Raw genomic sequence first — 21,251 nt, forward strand, 5'->3', positions numbered from 1 at the left:
ATTGCAGTGAGCTGAGATCGCGCCACTGCACCCCAGCCTGGGCAACAGTGCAAGACTGTCTCCAGAAAAATAAAATAAAATAAAAATAAATGTTCCTTGGTCCATCCTGGAGGCAAAGTATGAGTTAGTGACTAAAAGTAGAGACTACATTGTTAGGCAGCCCTGGGTTCAAATTCTTACTCCTGTGTGACCCTGGGCAAGCAAACGTACCATTCGGAACCTCAGTTTGGCAAGTTGATATCTCCACGCATCAGTTTCCCCACCTTTTTAATGGACATCAAGACAGCACCTACCTCACAGTTCTGAAATGAGGATTTAGATGAGAAATGCTTCCTTCAGAACCTGGTAGGGAGGAAATACTTCACACATGGTGGCTTGAATCATCATTTGTATCTTTTATTTTTGTTGTTGCTACTAACAGCCCAGAAACAGCTCTATGTTTACCAGATGTGGCCTTAGACTAGTCATCTCCCCTTTTGGAAGGCTCGGTTTGTCCTCATCTGTGAAATGGGGGCAATAATTCTGACTTCACAGGGCTGACATGAGGATTATAGGATATTATGGATGTTGAGACCCAGTGAAAGATAGGCCATTAATAAACACCGGTTCTTTCCTCTTTTGTACGAGGCCTTCCTGCCATTGGAGTGGAATGAATGGAGCAGGAAAAGAAAGTCTGGGATCTGATATGTAAATGAACTTGGGGGCCATCCGGCAGCAGTGAATGCCATTGGTCCACTTTGGGCCCACCCCCAGGGTTTGCAGCCAATGACAGTGTTGTCTCAGCCCACTCCCCTTCTGGTTTCTCCTGGCTTCCGGCACATCCCAGAGGCCCAGGACCCAAACCCATGAGTCTCCCGTTCAGAAGTCTTAAGAAAGGGGGGCTCTACCCCATTGCAAACCCTCAGTTGCTAAGAGCCCGCAATGGGGACAGGACTCACCAGCTCCATGCACCGCCGGCTGGCCTCCGCCTCCCGCTGCACCAGCTCTTCCATGTCGGCCTTCAGCTCCTCCAGCCGCCGCTGGTAGTACTGGCTGCTCTCCCGCTGCTGGGACTCCGACGTGGCCGCCTGTGAAAGCTCCTCCCCCATCTTGATCAGGCTGTCCCGAAGCCGGATCACCAGGACCTGGGAGGGGCAGAGACACATGCCCACCTTGAAGTTGGAGGCCAGGGGTATGAAACAAGGGAGCCTAAGAAAGAGAAATCCTTTGCCGAGTTTCCTGTGTTTTTATAATCAGGATAAGAATGCTGATGTCTGCTACAAAAATGAAGAATTAACAACATGCAAAAAATGACAGTCGGGCTCAGTGCTCACGCCTGTAATCCCAGCACTTTGGGAGGACAAGGCGGGTGGATTACCTGAGGTCAGGAATTAGAGACCAGCCTGGCCAACATGGCGAAACCCTTTCTCTACAAAAAATACAAAAATTAGCCGGGCGTGGTGGCGCATGCCTGTAATCCCTGCCACTTGGGAGGCTGAGGCATGAGAATTGCTTGAACTGGGGAGGTGGAAGTTGCAGCGAGCCAAGATCATGCCACTGCATTCCAGCCTGGGTGACAGAGAGAGACCCTGTCTCGAATAAATAAATAAATGAAATAACTGCTATTCTGAGAGGCAGTGTAGCATATTTATGAGAACCCTTGCCCCCAAGACCCTCTGGGTTCAAATCCCACCTCTGCCTCTTGCTGGCTGTGTGACCTTGGGCAGGTTATTGAGCCCCTCTGAGAGACAGGGATGATGATAGTACCTGTGTCCCAGGGACACTGTCGGAATCTAATTTCTTGGTATGCAGAACGCTTGGGTGCCTGGCACATAGGATGTGCCAGATAAGGGTTGGGGATTATTAATTTTTTTTTCCCCCCCCCAGCAGCTCCTATTTATCTCGAGGGACTGATGCAATGAAGAGAGAACTCTGCTGAGGTCAAAAATCTTTCCCCCACATGTGTTTTTGTTTCCTGATTTATAAAATGAGGGTGTTTAGGTAATCTCTCATGACGCTCAGCCCTACTATTTTATGACATTTTTCCTTTCCTGGTGGCAGGGGGGATGGGGAATCCTTGAGGACACAATGAAACAATAGAGAGAAAAGTGCTTTGGCCATCACAAGTGCCACACAAAACAAACCCAAGGACTGTTCTGCAGAATTCATTAGTTGGCCAACAAGCCCAGAACCAATCGATCCTGATGGGCAAATACTCTAGTGTTGACATAAGACGGGGCCCACATGAATATTTCAAGCCCCTGCTAAGGACTCTGAGCCCTTTTTCTGCAGCCACAGGCAGTGGGGATAACAGCCTGCAGATCAGACACCGAATAATAACCTGAAAGAAACGCTTTCCTATTCAGTTCACCTCTCAAATGAAGTTCAGCAACAATTCCAAGAACAGCAGGAAGACTGGAAGGAGTTCTCAAACTGTGTCTTTGAGGTACCCCATCACTACACCTCAAAGACCCAGGATTCTACTAAATTCAAATCATGGCGGCAGAGGGGAAAATTGAATTTGGAGATAGAATCTTTCCATTTGAAGTTTTCCCACACTCATTTTCTTTTCTCCTCTGCTATCATTTCACTATGCTAGAACCAAGTTTTAAAATGGCATATGATATAGCCCAACTTTACATATTTAATCATTTAAAATATAGTAGATCAAAGTTTCATGGTGATTTGCAGAGACAGTCAGACCTTGAGGAATTTCTGGGAACCAATGAGGGTCAAAGCAAAGAAGAATTTCTCTGTGTTCTTCATCCATAGCAGCCTTATTGGAGACCAAATGTCCCTAGGGAGATCAGGGGGAAATGTTTCAGAATGAGGAATGCAGCCTCACAACCGTCTAGACACACTGTCTTACTGTGGTGAAGCCAGCTGGCTGCGGAGAAATTGGAACCTGTAACCAGGAGGAAGTGAAGGTCAGGTGTCAATCTACCTTATCCCACGCACTGCCTGGCTTTATCTTGAGCAAGTCACTTGACCTCTCTGGGGTCATCTTCTCATCAGATAAGGCTTATCCTACCTGCCTCACAGGACTGTATCAAACATCAAGTGGAGTGACTGATGTGAAAGTATTTTGACAATGGTGATGTCTTCTGTAAATGTCCCATGTCATTGGCCTACAGAGCTGAAGAAGTAAACACCTGTGTTCCCAGCTCAAGGGTAATGTGAATGTAATCACTGAACCCCACCCCAGCCCATCCAAGCCTTACCTGTCCTTCAAGGTTCAGCATTAATGCCACCTCCTCCCAGAAGCCTTCCTGATTCCTGAGTCTTGAAAAGATCTCTATCCTCTAAACATCACAGCACTCTCTCCATATTACAGATATTTATATACATATCTTACCCACATTGCTTACAAAGATATATGCTTCTGAAAGCAGATCTGTGTCATACATCTGTCTTCTGTGCACCCTAAAACAGGGCCTAGCACACACTGGGTGCAAAATAAATTTCTGTTCAAAATGAGTACTGGGCATGTAAGTGGTTGAGTAGGTGGATGGAGGTAGGAAGAACTGGATCAATGCATAAAAGAATGCGCAGACAGAGGGGTTGAGGGCTAAAGAAAAAATAATAGAGGAAGAGAAGAAAAAGTGAAGGGGAAAGGAAGAACAAATGCAAGGGAGGATGGATGAATGGACCCATGATTGTGGAAGCAGAAGGAGAGACATACGTGAGGATGGATAGGTAAATGGGTAGGTGGCTTGAGGGATGATGGTATGATGGAAGGAGGGAGGGAGTGTAGGTGAGGAGTGGATGAGTAATGTATATCTAGATAAAGGCATGTGAGTAGAGAGAAGAGTAGAAGGGTGGATGAAGTTTACACAAAAGCTCTCCCTGCTCTTGGCCCAAGTACTATTTATGTATCACTATGTACCTCAAATCTCTTAATCTGCACCTTCTGGAACTCCGTCTTGTTCTCCAGGTCACAGATGACCGCCTCCTGCCTGCTGACAATGGCTCGATCCACAGTGGACTGCTCCAGGTACTCGATGCGCATCTGAGCCACCTGCAGCTGTAGGTACAAAAGAGAAGTCTTTTGGACACCTGTTGTCCCTGATACCAGGACAGAGACACGTGCAGGACCCAGCCTGGGAGGGTGGGGGGAGCTCTTTATACCACCTCCTTCTCTGCTCAGGTGTGCTGCATGTTAAATGTCTGTACAAGCGAGAATTGCTGGGCCTCAATCTTGGGACCCTCATTGGACCCTCACAACAGACCCTGATACTGGGTCTCAGGTGCTGGGAGGTGATGCTTCTTATGTCTTCAGAATTGAAAACAAGACTTTTAATCAGTGCTTCCCTTCTCTCCTTCCCTGCTCTGATCAAGGAGCAAAGCTAGTCTGTGAGTAAGAAGCTACGGCATCAAAAAGATAAAGCAAGGGTGGGTTTGGGAGCCAGGTTTCTTCCTGGTGTGTGAGTCTGGGAAAGTCAGTTCCTTTCCTTGAGCCTCAGTTTCTTCATTTTTCTTGGGAGGATTAGAGGAGATTAGTGACTGGCACATACTAAGCAGCCAGCAAATGGCCACTGCTGTTATTCCATTTGTTGTGCGTGTTGGTACTCAGCCCCTATAGGAAATTGCTTGAGACCTGGTCACTCCAGCAGTCACATGCAAGGCTTCTAGAAGAGCTTTGAAACTTTCATGGATAATAGCAACCCTCTAGGTAATGACAGAAACCCAGAGATGTTTGGAGGGACCATGACTTCAAAGGAAGAATTCACAGAGGATCATGATCCTGTCTTGCACAGACCATCTCTTTGTTCTTGGAGCCACTTCTCAGAGGGAGAAAATTCTGCACTGCATGGCTGAGTCTCAGTGCATGGAGCATGCCTGGATCCAGCACAAGAACAGGCAAGAGTAAATAAGTGTGAGTCTGCGTGCGTGTGTCTGTCTCTCTAGGGAGCGGTCTCAATGTGCCTGGCACACAACTGGAATTGAGTGAGTATCTGAATGAATTGATGAGTAAAAGAATGAAGGAAACAGTTTCCAGGAGCCAAAGTGTAAGTCAGTGTCCAGGGAAAATCCCTCTCTTCCTCCCTGTGATGGTTAATACTGAGTGTCAACTTCATTCCGTTGAAGGATACAAAGTATTGATCCTGGGTGTGTCTGTGAGGCTGTTGCGAAAAGAGATTAACATCTGAGTCAGTGGGGTGGAGAAGGCAGATCCACCCTTAATCTGGTGGGCACCATCTAATCAGCTTCTAGTGAATATAAAGCAGGCAGAAAAATGTGAAAAAGGAGATGGGCTTTAGCCTCCCAGCCTACATCTTTCTCCCGTGCTGGATGCTTCCTGCCCTCAAACATCAGACTCCAAGTTCTTCAGTTTTGGGACTTGGACTGGCTCTCCTTGCTCCTCAGCTTGCAGACGGCCTATTGTGGAACCTTGTGATCGTGTAAATTAATACTTAATATATTCCCCAGCCAGGCCCAGTGGCTCACACCTATAATCCCAGCACTTTGGGAGACTGAGGAGGGCAGATCACCTGAGGTCAGGAGTTAGAAACCAGCCTGACCAACATGGCAGAACCCCATCTCTACTAAAAATACAAAAATTAGCCAGGCGTGGTGGCGGGCACCTGTAATCCCAGCTACTCGGGAGGCTGAGGCGGGAGAATCGCTTGAACCTGGCAGGCAGAGGTTGCAGTGAGCCGGGATCACGCCACTTCACTCTAGCCTGGGCGACAGAGTGAGACTCTGTCTCAAAAGTAAACAAACAAACAATAAACTCATATACACACACACACACACACACACACACACATACACACATACATCCTATTCGTTCTGTCCCTCTAAGAAAACCCTGACTAATACAACTATAGGATGGCTCTGAGCACATACTTGTTCTTGAAGCTTGTGCTTCTCCTTCTTGGCTTCCTCCAGCTGCAGCTGCAGTTCTTGGATCTGCCCAATGTCAGCAGCAGACTGGTGAGACAAAAAAAAATGTATATATATCACCCTGAGACCACAAGCCTTGCTGGGAAACCACCCCTGAAAATCCCTACTTTCCCCACCCACAGATGTCTACATCTCTCAGAGCTTCTATGATAATAGCTGTCTCCCAAAAATTACCTCTCACATCCTCCTCACCATCTTTCATTTCAATGTTCGCTGAGTCACTCCAATTATATAAGCCTCTGGATTTGGTCAACTGTCCAGCATTTTATTATACACGCCTGAGAATCCAGACAGAAGTGGGCTGGCCATGGCACTAGGACCAGATTCCAAGGGATGAGAGCTACTCGGCGGGGTCAGGTAACTGAGGTTCTAGACCTGGACCCTGGTCTTAGCAATCTACAGATCTGCACCTCAATCTCTGCATCCATAAAATGGACCCATAGCCTCCGCTGGGCTTTTCTGTATTGGGTTTGTTCAGAGACTACATGAAGCAGTGGAGAGTAAAGGTTTTTTAAATAGAGCCAACTGCTGAGCTTCATTACCTCTGAAGAGAGGAATTCTAGAGGGTAGAAGCACCTCTTTACTTTCTATTTCTTGTGTCTTTATTATTTAAATTATTTATTATGGGCATAGGTATAGAGTGCCTTCGTAACTTAACAGATACACCTCTCTTTGGGGCAAAAATATGGGTGATTCGCAAGTGTAGACAGTGGCATAGACTATTTTGTGGTTGTTACCATGTGGATGATATCACCAATTATTTTGCTATTATGATTCTTTGTCCAGCAGAAACCCCTTCAGATCCCACCTCTGTCAGATGCATTTAGAGCGCAGCAGGTATTTCACCCTGGATCTCCTCTGGAAGGGGTATTGCAAGGAAGACATTGCTCTTGGAGGGAGCTGTTCTTCCCCTTATGCGGTTATTATGTGGAGATCCACTGGGGATTCCACATCACATCCCTCAGCTTCACCCCAAAGCTTCTGTTCCACCCATGCTGCCCTCATGTCTCCTGATCATCTCCCAAGAGCATCCATCCACTCCTCCTCATCTTAACTCCATCTACCAGGCTGGAGTTGTCCTTCCCCTGGACACGTTCAGCTTTCATTTATTCAACAGTGATTCACTGAGCACCTCCAGGCCAGACGCTCTTCTTGGCTCCGAATACAGCACTGGACAAGGCAGAGGAGGGTCCTGCCTTTATGGAGCTGACAGTCTGGGGCGGCATGCTGGCTGGTCCTCTCCAACTGCTCTTGCCCCTGAAAAGCTTGCCAATTGATTCCCTTCAACCATAAAATAAAACCCAACCTCATAACAGCCTCTAAGACCCTGATCTGATTCTCTTCTTTCACTGAGCCTGTCTTGTGCCACATTGTCCTCACTGGCCTCCTTTCAGTCTCTCCAATGCACCATCACAGGCCCTTTGTATGTGCTATTTCCTCTGCTTGGAAGGCACCCCCAATCCCCAGTGTCCCACTCCAATCTAAGCAACTCCTGCTCTTTGTTCAGATCTCCATCCAAATGACACCTGCTCTGGGAAGCCTTTCCTGACTCCCAACCTAGGTCACGATTTGCAGAATTGTGTTCATTTTCTGTCTGGACTCTTGGTTCAGTTTGCAAGTCTCCCCTCTGCTCTGGGTGACCATATGATAAGGTCTTCCCAGTCCACTAAACTGTGAGGTACATGAAGGTGGGAATGGGATGTGCTTTTGATCACCACAATATACTTAGCATTTTTCACAGTGCCTAACACATGGCAAGGATTCAGTAAATATTGAATAAATAGATATAAAGATAGGAATAAAGAAAGAAAGCAAGAGGGGGAAAGAAGAAAGAAAAAAGAGAAAGGGAAGGAAGGAAGGAAGGAGGAAGGAAGGGAGGGAGGGAGGGAGGGAAAGGAGAGAAGGAAGGGAAGGGAGGGAAGGGAGGGAAGGGAGGGAAGGAAGGAAGGAAAAAGAAAAGCAAGAAAAGAAAGGAAAGGAAAGAAAAGAAAGAGAGAGAGAAAACAAAAGAAAATGGTGGTTGGATAGGTGAATAAATGGGTACGTGGGTGGTAGGATGGATGAATGGATAAATGAATGGAAAGATGGATGGATGAATGGATAGATGGATAAATGGCTGGATGGACAGACGGATGGGTGGTTGGGTGGATGGGTGAATGATTGGATGGGTGGATGATTGGATGGATGGATGGATGGATGGATGGATGGATGGATGATGGACAGATGGATAGGGGAGTGGGTGAATGAGTAGATGGATGGAAAGTGAATGGGTGAATTGATGAGTAGATTAATGGTCGATGGGTGGGTGGATGGGCAGATAGAGGCATGGATAAATCCAAATCTTTCTTGGTGGACATGTCCTCCAGAGATGCACACACCATCTAAAGGTGACATTGTCCTCCATTAGGACCACAGGAAATGTACAATTCCTATCTATCTCTGTGCACTTATCCCTCCAAGATGTTAAGATGAGGGAGCAGTCCAACCATATCACCTTCTCAACATTCCCCATTCACCCCACCCTAAGTCCCTGAGCTTCTTCCACCAAGGTCCCATTCACTACCTGAGCAATGAGGTCCTTGTGCTTCTGCATCAGCTCATTCAGGTCATCCTGGTCCTCATCAATGCGCTTCAGGAGGTCCGTCTTCTCAAACTGCAGCCTGTACAGCTGCTCATCCACCTGGGAGAGGCAGGTCAGTGGTCAAGGCAAGGTGGGAGGGTGAGGGATGGGCAGCAGGGTCCAGAGGAAGAGTAAAGAGGGGCTTGCCTATGGGTGTGTGAGGTGAGTGACCATCGATGTTTAAGAGTGGCTGTGGTTACCAATGCATGTGGTAGGTGTAACAGCTTGGGGGTGTTTGTGTGTGTGTATACTAGGTATTGCACGTGACTATGAATTCAGGGTATATGTGTGTATGAATTTACGTCTGTGCAGTCCCACTTGGGAACCTATGTGTGCACATTTTAAATAGGCATAGTACATATATGAAAATGCAAACCCGGGCACTCTCCCTGAGAACAGGGACTTTGTTCTGTTCACAGATATAACCTCAGCAGCCAGCACCAGGCCTGTCCTATAATAGGTGCTCAATAAATATGTATTAGATGGATGAATAAACTTGGAGACATAGGTTACCTATAAGGAGGGCATTTATTTTGTGTGTGTGCCTGGTGATCGCATATGAATATGTACATTCATTCCTGTGTATACACATGTGCACATGTACGTGTATGTGTGTGTATGAATGCTTGTAGGCAAGTTCCAACAAAATAAGGGACAAAAAGGCCCACAGAGGTCTTGAGATAAGCATTTGCCTATAAAACTCTATACCTAAACTTTAGGGTTTTATACATTGAGTATAAATCTAAGCCAACCCCGTACACCCAGACAAGGGACTTGGAAACCTACATCCAATTTTCACCAAAATAATAAATCGACAATATATGTCCATGTGTCCCCATTCAGGGGTGAGCACGGGTAGTTCTATAATAAATGGCTGAAATCTTCGCCTGGTAATGAGCCTAAGTGGGCCAAGAGATGCCCTTGTCTCCACTTACTAGAGGGAACATGCAGTAGCCCCACAATAAGGACCAAGTTCCAGCTCATGATGGTGAGCACACAGTAGGACCACAGCAGATATCTGAGAACCACTTAGAGTGGCGAGCAGGGTGGGCACACAGTATACACCTGTGTTCCCACACTGGGTACTGAGCAAATAACAAGCTCACATCAGATGCACATTCACAGCACTGAGCACCCATTCTGTCCAAACAGACTTCCTTGCTTATCATGGCAGATGGGAGTACACAGTTGAGCCTCATCAATGCCTCATATCTTTATAATGCTCAGCTTACAGTAGGATGCCTGCACGTTCAGAACGCTGAGCACCTAGTAGGTCTACAATAAGTCCCCCTGTCCCTGTCACAGAGCTGAGCACACAAGAGGCCTACAATGGATGTCTGTACCTCCAAGGTGCTACTCAGTAGGTTTACAACAAATGTCCTTGTACTTCCTATAGTGCTGAGCGCACACTAGGCCCACACTAGCTCCCAGAGGCCTATGGTGGCCCAGGTCCCTGCAGCTGCAGGAAGGGACAGGTACCAGGCTCTTGTTTCGCGTCATGTTCTCCAGCTCGCTGTGCATGCTCTCCAGGTCCGCTGTGAGCACCTTCTGGGTCTTCAAGGCCTCCTCACACTTGGCTTCACTCTGCTCCAGCTGGACCAGGCAAGAGGTGGAGAAGAGAAAAAAAGAACATGAGAAGGTAAGAGATGAGGGGAAGGGAGGTGGGGAGGGGAGGGGAGGTGAGAGGTGAGGGGGGAGGGGAGGGAGAAAGGGAGGGGGAGGGGAGGGCAAGGGAAAGCAGAGGGGAGGGGAGGCGAGGGGAGGGGAGGAGAGATGAGGGGAGAGGAGAGGCCTCCTCATGAGGCTGCCTCCTTGAATGTCCTTCCCCTCTAGCTCAGCCCAGCCCCTGCCAGGCAGGGGATTAATTTACAGGCGACCCTCATGTCTTCACAACTATTCATCAACCCACACCTAGGGGAAAGCAAATAAATTTGCATTTGAAGCAGCCAGGTTCTGAGCCCACTCACAGCGTCACCCCTGGTGCATCGCCAGGAGCTATTCTTCAGTCCCATTCAGCAAATCCTTGCTGATGCCCACTCAGTGCCAGACATTGGACATGCAGGGAACAATCAAGCCGGCCCCTGCCCTCTCAGTGGGAGACAGGCAAGAACCGCTAATGACAACCTCTTTGTGCAGTAAAGGGAAGCGGGGGACACCAGCACAGTGGAAACGCAGGATGGGAATCAAGGGAGGCTTCCTGTAGGAGGTGGTTTGAAGGCCTATGGGAACCAGCCAAGTGGGAGTTTCTTAACCAGGGTTCAGGGTTAAAAGTGGGTCCACAGACCCCCTTTAAAATGGTATGCAAAATATTCTGCATGTGAGCATTTAGCATTTTCCTGGGTTCACAGCTTTCACTAGAAGGCTGACAGCCACCGACTTAAATAAAGCTCTCTCTCACACTTTTCTTTCTCACTTTTCCTCCCACCTGCACACAGTAGGCCTCCTATCCTAGCAAAGTGGAGTCATCAAGATTCATCCAATTACTTATGTACATGGCCCCAGGTGACTGACATGCCCCACTGGAGAAAGCCATATTCATGAACATACCCTAAATCCATTCTGCAACTGGCAGCTGCCGCTTCTGAACTCAAACTCAGCCTTTTTTTTTTTTTTTTGGAGACAGAGTCTTGCTCTGTCGCCCAGGCTGGAGTTCAGTGGCGCGATCTCGGCTCACTGCAACCTCCACCTCCCGGGTTCCAGTGATTCTCCTGCCTTAGCCTCTGGAGTAGCTGGGACTACAGACGCCCGCCACGATGCATGGCTCATTTTTGTGTTTTTTAGTAGAGACAGGGTTTCACCATATTGGCCACGCTGGTCTTGAACTCCTGACTTTGTGATCTGCCTGCCTCGGCCTCCCAAAGTGCTGGGATTACAGGTGTGAGTCACCACACCTGGCCTAACTCAGCTCATTCATCATGTTCAGCTCACAGCAGGATGCCTGCACATTCAGAGTGCTGAACATTTAGGAGGTCTACAATAAGTCCCGTCGGCCCTCTTATCCCCCTTTTCTGTATCTCTGAACAGAAAACACTCTTAGAAATCACCTAAGGTCAACATTTGGGGCTCAGAGAGGGATGGTCCACAACTCACAAAACCCCCTTTTCTAGCCCCTGGAACAATGTATTCCTGCAGTTGGGCCCAGCAAAAGAGGGCTGGGGGTCCATTTCACTCGGCAAATGGGAGGGATTGAGACACACTGAGAAAATGGATGTAGAGCAAGGGAAGGTAATTGGCCTTGTTAGAGCATAATGGACAGAGGAAGTGAGATGTCAGGCCTGGTCTTATTTTCCAGCAGGTGACTCAAGTGCCTCTGCCATGGCTAGGAGGTGGGTGATAGGGCTCCCCTGAAGGCAGGCAGGGCAAAGCCAGCCCCTCTTTTAAGCAGAAGTCAGAGGACTCATGAAGGAGAAGCATTTAAGCTAAGACCTAAAAGATGCAAAGGAAGGGCCGGTCGCAGTGGCTCATGCCTGTAATCCCAGCACTGTGGGAGGTCGAGACGGCGGATCACCTGAGGTCAGGAGTTCAAGACCAGCCTGACCAACATGGTGAAACCCCATCTCTATTAAAAATACAAAAAAATGAACCGGGTATGGTGGTACATGCCTGTAATCCCAGCTACTTGGGAGGCTGAGGCAGGAGAATTGTTTGAACCCAGGAGGCGGAGGTTGCAGTGAGCCGAGATCGCACCATTGCATTCCAGCCTGGGTAACAAGACTGAAACTCTGTCTCAAAAAAAAAAAAAACAAAAAAAACAAAAAAAACAAGATGCAAAGCAGATGGCCATGTGCAGAGTGCACTGGGCAGCAGCAATAGCAAGTGCAAAGGCCCTGAGGCAGAGACAGGAACTAACGGTGGTGCTGAGGAACAGAAAGCTCACTAGTGCGGCCAGGCAGCTGTACAGAGAAGGAGAGGAGGGGGAGATGCTGAAGATGTGCACAGGGGTCACATCACTGAGGCTTGTGAGCTGGGCTGCAAAGCTTAGATTTTATTTCAGTCTGCCAGGAAGCCATGGATGGTTTCTAAGGATGTAGGTGGCCTAATCTCCCTCTGGCTGCTGTGGGGAGGGTGGGACCAGATTGGAAATAGGATAGACAGTGAGACGGCCGCCATGGTCCTACAGGAAGGAAGCAGTGGAGGTGCTCCAGCTGGGGCGGAAGGGGTGGAAGTGGAGAGAAATGGAAGAATCGGCACAGCGCAGTGTGCAAAGAACAAAAGGTCTGGGCGGCGGGAGCAGATGGGCCATCAAGGGAGATGATGTCAGATAACTAATGGTGGAAGAGGAGGCCTCACGCAGGGCCCCTCTGCCAGGCCAAGGAGCTGGGCTGGGAGCCAGGAGGCAAGAGAGAGTCATTGTAAATAAAGCAACAGGGCAAAGCAGAACACGATGCCACAGTTCCCATCTGCCCAGCCCCTACTTCAGCAGAGGGTTTCAGCAGCATGATCCCGCCGGTCCTCAGAGCCCCCGGAGAAAGCAGGCTCTATTTTTATCCCCATTTTATAGATGGCATAATGGTGCATGATCCAGAAATGCTCTTTCCTTTCCCTTCTTTCCTTGGAGCAAGCAGAGACAGGGATGACTTATCCCCAGACAGAGATGAACACAGACAGCAGTCAATGGAGACAGCTGCTGGCCTTCTTAGCTCATACTGGGCTGGAGATAGGATTATCTCGGCCTTGATGGTTTTGGCATTAGCCGCCCCACCTGCCACTGTTGCTTGGGGACCATGTTCACGGCACTGTGCTTTCTCTGCCTTGCTTCATGAAATCCCCACAGCACCTCTAGGAGAAAGGTGCCACCATTAGGACCTTTTGATAAAGGCGGACTCTGAGACACACAGAGGGGAAGTGACTTGTTCACCATCACAGAGCTGGTCTGTGGACAGCCTGCTTGCTCCAACACCAGAGGCCAAGCTCTTAACCACTGAGCTTCACCGCCCCTCATAGAAAGCCACTCACTGGAAGGTCTGACCACACAGATAGAATGGATCCAAATAGAGAGAGAGCTCTGTTGCAGAGAAAACAGCTCAATGGTTTCGTGCTGTAACAGAAACCTCTTAGGCAGCAGCATCAGGAGAGCCTGGTATAGGTTGGGAGTCTGTAAAATGACAGAACACAGAGTTTGAGCAAATGTGGTGGAAATATGCATCATTCCTGGAACCTGCCAGGGATGAACACATTCATTCCGAAGGACAGAGGAAGGAAACCAACGTTACCAACACTCAGGGCCAGATTGCATTGTATGTGTGATTCAGAGCTAGGGCACTGGAGCCAGACCCGAGGGAGTCTGCTTCTCCCAGCAACACCATCTTCCTATGCCTCAGTTTCCTTCTCTGTAAAATGGGAATAGTTCCATCATGGAATGCCTGCAGGATACATGGGTGAAAACATGCAAAGTGCTTACACAGCATCTGGCAGTGAGAAAACATTACAAAACGGTAACGATGGTCACTGTGGGCTCCTTTCAGAAGGGGGAATTTTAAACTCCATTTTAGAAAGAAAATGAAGCAGAAGCCAAAAGAAGGGGCCAAGTTTACACAGTCAGGATAAGCACGGCCTTGGCACTGACCATCTTAAGGAGGAATTTTGGCCTTCCTGTCCCACTGGGATGGGTAGAGGGAGGTCAGTAACCCAGAGGCACACAAGTCAAGCAGGTCTAGATTTTAATAGGATCTGGATGGGCCAGACCAGGAATCTCCCAGCCCAACACCTCCACGGGGCAGGTCCTGGGCCGCTGCTGACAAGCTGTCTTCATGCTGAGCTTTAAAAGTTTCAATTTATGGCCGGGCGCGGTGGCTCAAGCCTGTAATCCCAGCACTTTGGGAGGCCGAGACGGATGGATGACGAGGTCAGGAGATCGAGACCATCCTGGCTAACACGGTGAAACCCCGTCTCTACTAAGAAATACAAAAAACTAGCCGGGCGAGGTGGCGGGCGCCTGTAGTCCCAGCTACTCGGGAGGCTGAGGCCGGAGAATGGCGTGAACCCGGGAGGCGGAGCTTGCAGTGAGCTGAGATCTGGCCACTGCACTCCAGCCTGGGCGACAGAGCGAGACTCCGTCTCAAAAAAAAAAAAAAAAGTTTCAATTTATTACATTTTAGGGAGCAGAAAGAAATACGGGGCCACCTCTGGCTGGTTTTCTATTATGGATGACCCAGCATAAGAAGAATTCACTGCACATTATTTTCATACGGAGGCTGTTTGACTAATGTTTTTATGAAGTCGTTGGCAAGTCATGTTAGGACGGAGATCAGATCCTTCAGTGGTACGACACTGGCCAGACACGCCTTTGAAAATGCCTTCCCCTGAGGAGCTCTGGGCAGAGTCGTCAGAGAGCAGTGGGGAGTAAAGGTGGCTGGGCTGACAGGCGACGGGGAAGAATTATTGACGTTCACTCTTCAACCCTTGTGGCCAGTGTGACAATGAGGACCTGAGGTGACAGCTGACACTTCCCATCTTTCGACTCCGAGTAACCATCACGTCCCCATGGACCAGGCCTTTCAGTGGTGGAAAGGTTTAGGGTGAGTTGAAGGCCCCGCAATTTCCATCTCTCTCCCGACCTAGTGTGGGCTGGACCCCAATAGACCCTCAACAACACAACTGATTTGATTTTAGTTTAAGTTCATTCGATTTTTGTTTCTCTTCCAATTTTTACTTTTTTGTAAAATCAATAGAACAATGGCAAGAGTATGTGGGTACAAAGCACCAAAACACTTCCAATACCTAGAAAAAGCACGTTCCTCCAGCGCATACTAAGTCATTCCATTGTTCTCTAATTAAATCAGCCCGGCTTCCCCAGATCTGTTCAAGGTAGGCATCTATGGAGGGCTTCATTGCCTACTATTCCCTTGGGATTGGATCCTTCTTCTAGTAAATGGCAAAAATGTTCATTTCCAGTCCTCCCCACACTGTACTTATAGAGGGAAACATACTTCCAGATCTTATGCATAAATTAAGTGCTGCTAAGCTTTGGTCTGGGGATATTTGGTGAGGCCCTGACTCTTCTGCAATTGTGGGTCCTGGAAGCCTGGAGTTCACAGGGGTAAGATGAGATGAGCACCATCTAGGGTCAAAGAACAGGAGGGAAGGAGAGGTTGCATTCTCTCTATGTTCTCTACCACCAGGGGGATGTTTAACATCATACAGTATCATGTGGTGGTTAGGAGCAGACCCAAAGGTCAGGCAGAATTGGATTTCAGTCCCAGTACCTCTGTCTATAAGCCTGTGACCTTGGGCAGGTTTCTGAACTTTGATTTTTCCCATCCATATTAGTCTGTTCTCACTCTACTAATAAAGACATATCTGAGACTGAATAATTTATAAAGGAAAGAGGTGCACTGGACTCACAGTTCCACATGGCTGGGGAGGCCTCACAATCATGGCAGAAGGCAAAGGAGAAGCAAAGGGATGTCTTACACGGCTGCAAGCAAGAGGGCATGTGCAGGGAAACTCCCTTTTAAAAAATCATCAGATCTCCTGAGACTTATTCACTGTCACAAGACCAGCATGAGAAAGACCCACTCCCCATGATTCAAACACCTCACAGCAGTTCCCTCCCATGACACATGGGAATTATGGGAGCTACTTTTGATTCAAGATGAGATTTGTGTGGGAACATAGCCAAGCCATATCAGCATCCAAAAAATGGGGGACAAAGTGATTTGCACTGATCGAGTAGGACTGCTGAGTACAGCTGTATCAGTTGTGCACTGTACAAGCCTAGGGGATGCCATGCACGAAGGTTATGAGGATGAGCTGTTACTCTGTGCCGGGCACTGCTCTGAACACTTTTCATGTATTAATTCATCTAACTTTCAGAATAGCACTCTGAGGTAGGGTCAACCACCATTCCTGTTGTTATAGTTGAGGAAACTGAGGAATAGAGAGGTTGAGTGACTTAGTGATGGTCATTCAAGTACTGAATAGCAGAGCTGGATTATGAACACAGGTAGTCTGGTCACCAAGTTTCCACTCTAAGCCACTACCTTGCACTCCCTCAGAAACAATAGTGCCCACTACAGACGCTCTGTATGGCAAATGTGGTATGGTACATGCCCAGCATCTACTCCCCATTCTTTTGAGAGGACCCCATCTTCCCTGTGATAAATGTCCACCTCCAAACATCCATGTGCTTTGATGGTGCAGATCCTGCTCCCCAAGCTCAGACGGGCACATGACCCAGCCTATACAATCAGAGCATCACCTCCTGTTGGCCATAGTGGTTGGGTTGGTTCTGTAATAATAACACGGTTGACACCAAGATTTTTGCTGAGACTATGAAAATAAAGTTCACTCTTTCTGAAGCAGGATAAAAGCTTGGAAAGTCTGGGCAAGATGGAAGAGTCTGCCTAAGAATACAAGACAGAACAGGCGTAAGATATAAGCTGACGTTGAGGTGAAATGGGTGGCAAGATACATCATCTTGATGACATAATTGGGGTACCTAGATCTAGCCAAACCTGAAGGCAGTCCTAGCCTCAGAACTTTTCAGATATTTTAGCCAATAACTTCCCTTTTTCTATGCAAGCCAATTTGAACTGGGTTACCACCCAAAACCCAGATACGAATGAGTGAGTGAGTTAAAGGAGGTAATGCATACATGATGTTGGCCACAGAGTAAATACTCAAAAAACATTGCTATCTGTCAGGCATGGTGGCTTATGCTTGTAATCCTAGCACATTGGGAGGCCGAGGTGGGCGTATTACTTGAGGCCAGGAGTTTCAGACCAGCCTAGACACCATAGCTAGACCTCATCTCTATAAAGGGTAAAAAAATTAGCTGGGCATAGTGGAGCACTTGTAGTCCCAGCTACCCAGGAGGGTGAGATAAGAAGATTCCTTGAGCCTAGGAGTGCAAGGCTGCAATGAGCTATGATCACACCACTGCACTCCAGCTCGGGCAACCCCATCTCTTAAAAAAGCAAAACCAAACACTGCCATAGTGTTAATTGATGCTAATCTACCAAAAAAGTTGCATCAAAGTGATTCCATCCAAAACCCTGTGATAGAGTAACAATTATTTACTGTTTACCTGTTCTGTGTATGGATCCTCACCCTTAGTGGGCTCAATATTTTTCTTTCCTAATTACTCAATGACGGGGAAAGAAAGGAAGGAGATTTCTTCAACACTCACTACATTAGGCACTGCGTGGCCGCTTGATAATTCATTATCACTATAGCCTACAACAGCCCTATAAGGAAGCAGTCAGCCCTCATCATTTCACAAATGAGAAAACTGCAGCCCAGGGAAAAGTGATTTGCCCAAGGTCAGACTCGTGTGCTAGTGGTTGAGACTCCAAACCCATGCCCTTCCTGGGCCACCCCAAAGACCCCTCTACACACAAGTCTCTGTTCCTGAGCTAAATCTAGGCATTCTCTCCCCTCACCCATCTCTGTTTCATTCAGTGTGAGGCCAATTGAGATTCCTATCACATATACATCAACTACAAACTGATGAATAGCATTACTTCTCTATGCGAAGCCATCTGCCTGCTTTAAATACCTGGGTAAAATGTATTGCTAGGATTTGTTAAGCTATTAGATGAGTTGACTAGACATAGAGAATAAGGTGTGGAGAGGAAAAATTCCGGTCTTTGGGCAGAGTGGTTAGAACCTGGATTTCTGGGTCTAGTTGAACAACTGAAGGGATTTTAAAATACTGCATCACAAACACCACAGGGAAAGCATTCTGGTTAAGAAATGGTGTCTTTGGAAGGCTAATCTCAACACACCCCAGGCCTTGACATCCTGTCAGGGTACTTGGAAGAACCAACCTTCAACATTAAGGCTTTCCCTGAAGGGAATCACCCACAGCTCAAACTAGAGACAGTCCTCACATCAAACAAAATTGTCAAATGCAAACATATTAAGAATGTCAGCCGTGCGCAGTAGCTCACGCATATAATCCCAGCACTTTGGAAGACCGAGGCAGGCGGATCACCTGAGGTCAGTGTCAGGCCTCTGAGCCCATGTCAAGCCATCACATCCCCTATGACTTGCACATATACGCCCAGATGGCCTGAAGTAACTGAAGAATCACAAAAGAAGTGCCAATGCCCTGCCTCGCCTTAACTGATGACATTCCACCACAAAAGAAGTGAAAATGGTCGGTCCTTGCCTTAAGCCATGATATTATCTTGTGAAGTTCCTTTTCCTGACTCATCCTGCCTCAAAAAGCTCCCCCACTGAGCACCTTGTAACCCCCACTCCTGCCCGCCAGAGAACAACCCCCCTTTGACTGTAATTTTCCTTTACCTACCCAAATCCTATAAAACGGCTCCACCCTTGTCTCCCTTCGCTGACTCTCTTTTCGGACTCAGCCCGCCTGTACCCAGGTGAAATAAACAGCCACGTTGCTCACACAAAGCCTGTTTGGTGGTCTCTTCACACGGACGCACATGACATTTACCATGTTGCCAGAGACAGAATTCCATCCCCTAGAAACGTATATGTTGAAACCACCCCCTAATGTGATGGTATTAGGAGATGAGGCTTTGAGGAGGTAATAAGGTTTAGATTCGGTGATGAGGGTGGGGCCCCCATGATGAGATTCGGGCCCTTAGAAGAAGAAACACCAGAAAGTTTCTTGCACTCTCTCCACCATGTGAGGACACAGAGAGAAGGCATTTGTCTGTCTGTAGGCCAGGAACAGAGCCCACAACAGAACCCAGGCATGCTGGTACTCTGATCTCAGACTTCCAGCCTCCAGAATTATAAGAAATAAATGTCTGTTGCTGAAGCTACCTAGTTTACGGTAGTTTGTTATGGCAGCCTGAGCTGATTAAGACGTGTTGATTTACAACAAGTAACATTTCTAGGAAGTAGCTGTTTTCAGTTTCAGATGAGGAAACTGAGGCACAGACAGGTTAGTTAACTCATCAATGTCACACAGCTAATAGTGAAGGAGGCAGAATCTGAACTGAGATCTCTTTTAAGTCCACAGCTTTTTCCTGTAAGCCCTGTGGAATATGCTCACCACCTGCTGAGCAAAGCAGGCCTCTTTTCACTTGTCTTAAGTCTACTTCTTTGAGGGTTCAAGAGTCCTCCTAATTTTTTGTATTTTAGGATCTAAAGACTACTTGAATCCTCCACCACTGAACAGACTTCAAAAGCTTCTATCCTGACTTCCTCTCTGGTGATGATGAATCTAGATCACACTGATGCTCCAAAGAGAGAAAGAAAAATAGAAGAGCAGGATAAAACATCCAAAAAAGGCCCTCCCTGAGCCCCGTCTCATTCACATCCCTCTTTTATTATATTCCAGCACCCCTTTGCTCCCCTAAACAGCACCATGTCTTGTGCCTCCACGTCTGTCTCCCCACTGGACACTAGGCTCCTGGAGGGCCACCTGGCTCTTGTTCAACTCTGGGTCCTGACATAGTATGAACTCGACCCACATGGTGTACTGAGAGACTGAGGCAGACACGTGAGCTCAGCCGCATCAGTGAACCTGCAGGGTGAGCCAGGGCTGCCTGACTCTGTAGCCTGGCACGGCATGCACCCCGGGGAAGAAGCCCACCACCAGGAGTGCTCCCCCATCCTCCGTGCATAGGTCTCTAACCCAGATACCCACAGTGTCCACAGGAAGGACAAGGGGTGGGACATGTGGGCAGGATTCCCCTCTGTAGGAGGAAATGACCTGGACAGGGAGGGTGACCACAGCTTTATTCACCAGACCCCACATACCCGAGCTGGTCCCTTTCTTCAAAGCCAGAAGGAGGGTACTCTGGGAGAAACAAGGGAAGCTCAATTACAACCAAGTACCCCCATTTTTCTAAGACACTGGGTTTTTTTTTTCTCTTTTCTTTCCCCTTGCCCTCTACCTCCTACTTAGCCCTTTTTGAAATGCAAAATAACCTCTCACTTCCCCCTCACCCAACATTCCCTATAGTGCAAGTTCCTCTGTGTGCTCCGAAAGAGTTTCTCCTCCAGAGCACAGCTGACTTGCAGATCGAAGCATGTCCCCAGGAAAGAATCCCCTCCAGGGGGTTGCCTCAGGAGGGTATGCCCAAGGCATGACCACTCGGCCACTTTTACAACTTACTCTTGCCCAGAAAAGTGCCAACTCAACTGCCCACCAGGTAACTAACTACCTGATAGCAGGGAGACCCCCTTACCCTTGCTCACTCTCCCCGTTACCTTATGGAAGTGTCTGATTTTTGCTCCAAAGGTAAAGAGGCACATTTAAAGTATAATGTTTTGTGCCCTTTTCCCAAGCTAGCTTCAAAAATAAACTCACTTTTCTTGTACCAGGCCTGGTCCTTGTTAATTGGACTCTATATGAGGCGGCCAGCAATGAACCCAATTTTCAGTTACACTATTAATGGTCAGGGCAGAGGGCATTTTAATGAGATTTCTCTTTAATAAGTGGATTATTTTGCTAAAAAGAAAACACACACCGTGTGTGTGTGCACACACCCACACGAGCTTGGAAACCACCAGTGTAATTCAAATCCCAGCAGAAACTGATTGGGCACTGAGGGACAGAACCATGAGTAGGGAAAGTTAAATATCTTGAGACCCCCAGTCACTAAGCTAAAGGGAAAATTCAAGGTGGGAACTGCTCAGGGCAAATCTGCCCTTATTCTATTCAAAGTCATCCCTCAGCTCACTGAGATAGATGCGTATTCTGACTGCCTCCTTTGGAAAGGCTTATCAGAAACTCAAAATCACTCATAGGTGGGAACTGAACAATGAGATCACTTGGACTCGGGAAGGCGAACATCACACACTGGGGCCTATCACGGGG

At 47.8% G+C, this 21,251-nt stretch overlaps 1 protein-coding gene across 3 annotated transcripts in view; it reads right to left on the minus strand.

Moving 5' to 3' along the window:
* MYO18B (myosin XVIIIB) overlaps positions 1-21,251 on the minus strand; it is a 297,367-nt gene that overhangs the window by 75,175 nt on the left and 200,941 nt on the right. For all 3 annotated transcript variants that reach the window (XM_031656039.1, XM_031656040.1, XM_031656038.1), the window contains exons 35-39: positions 9,986-10,099; positions 8,450-8,566; positions 5,830-5,913; positions 3,866-4,003; positions 939-1,124 (exon numbers count right to left, since the gene is read on the minus strand). In XM_031656039.1, coding sequence (XP_031511899.1) covers positions 939-1,124; positions 3,866-4,003; positions 5,830-5,913; positions 8,450-8,566; positions 9,986-10,099 — 639 coding nt within the window. The remainder of the gene's footprint in view (positions 1-938; positions 1,125-3,865; positions 4,004-5,829; positions 5,914-8,449; positions 8,567-9,985; positions 10,100-21,251) is intronic.

This window comes from Papio anubis, chromosome 16 (genome assembly GCF_008728515.1).
Source record: "Papio anubis isolate 15944 chromosome 16, Panubis1.0, whole genome shotgun sequence".
Lineage (NCBI taxonomy): Eukaryota > Metazoa > Chordata > Mammalia > Primates > Cercopithecidae > Papio > Papio anubis.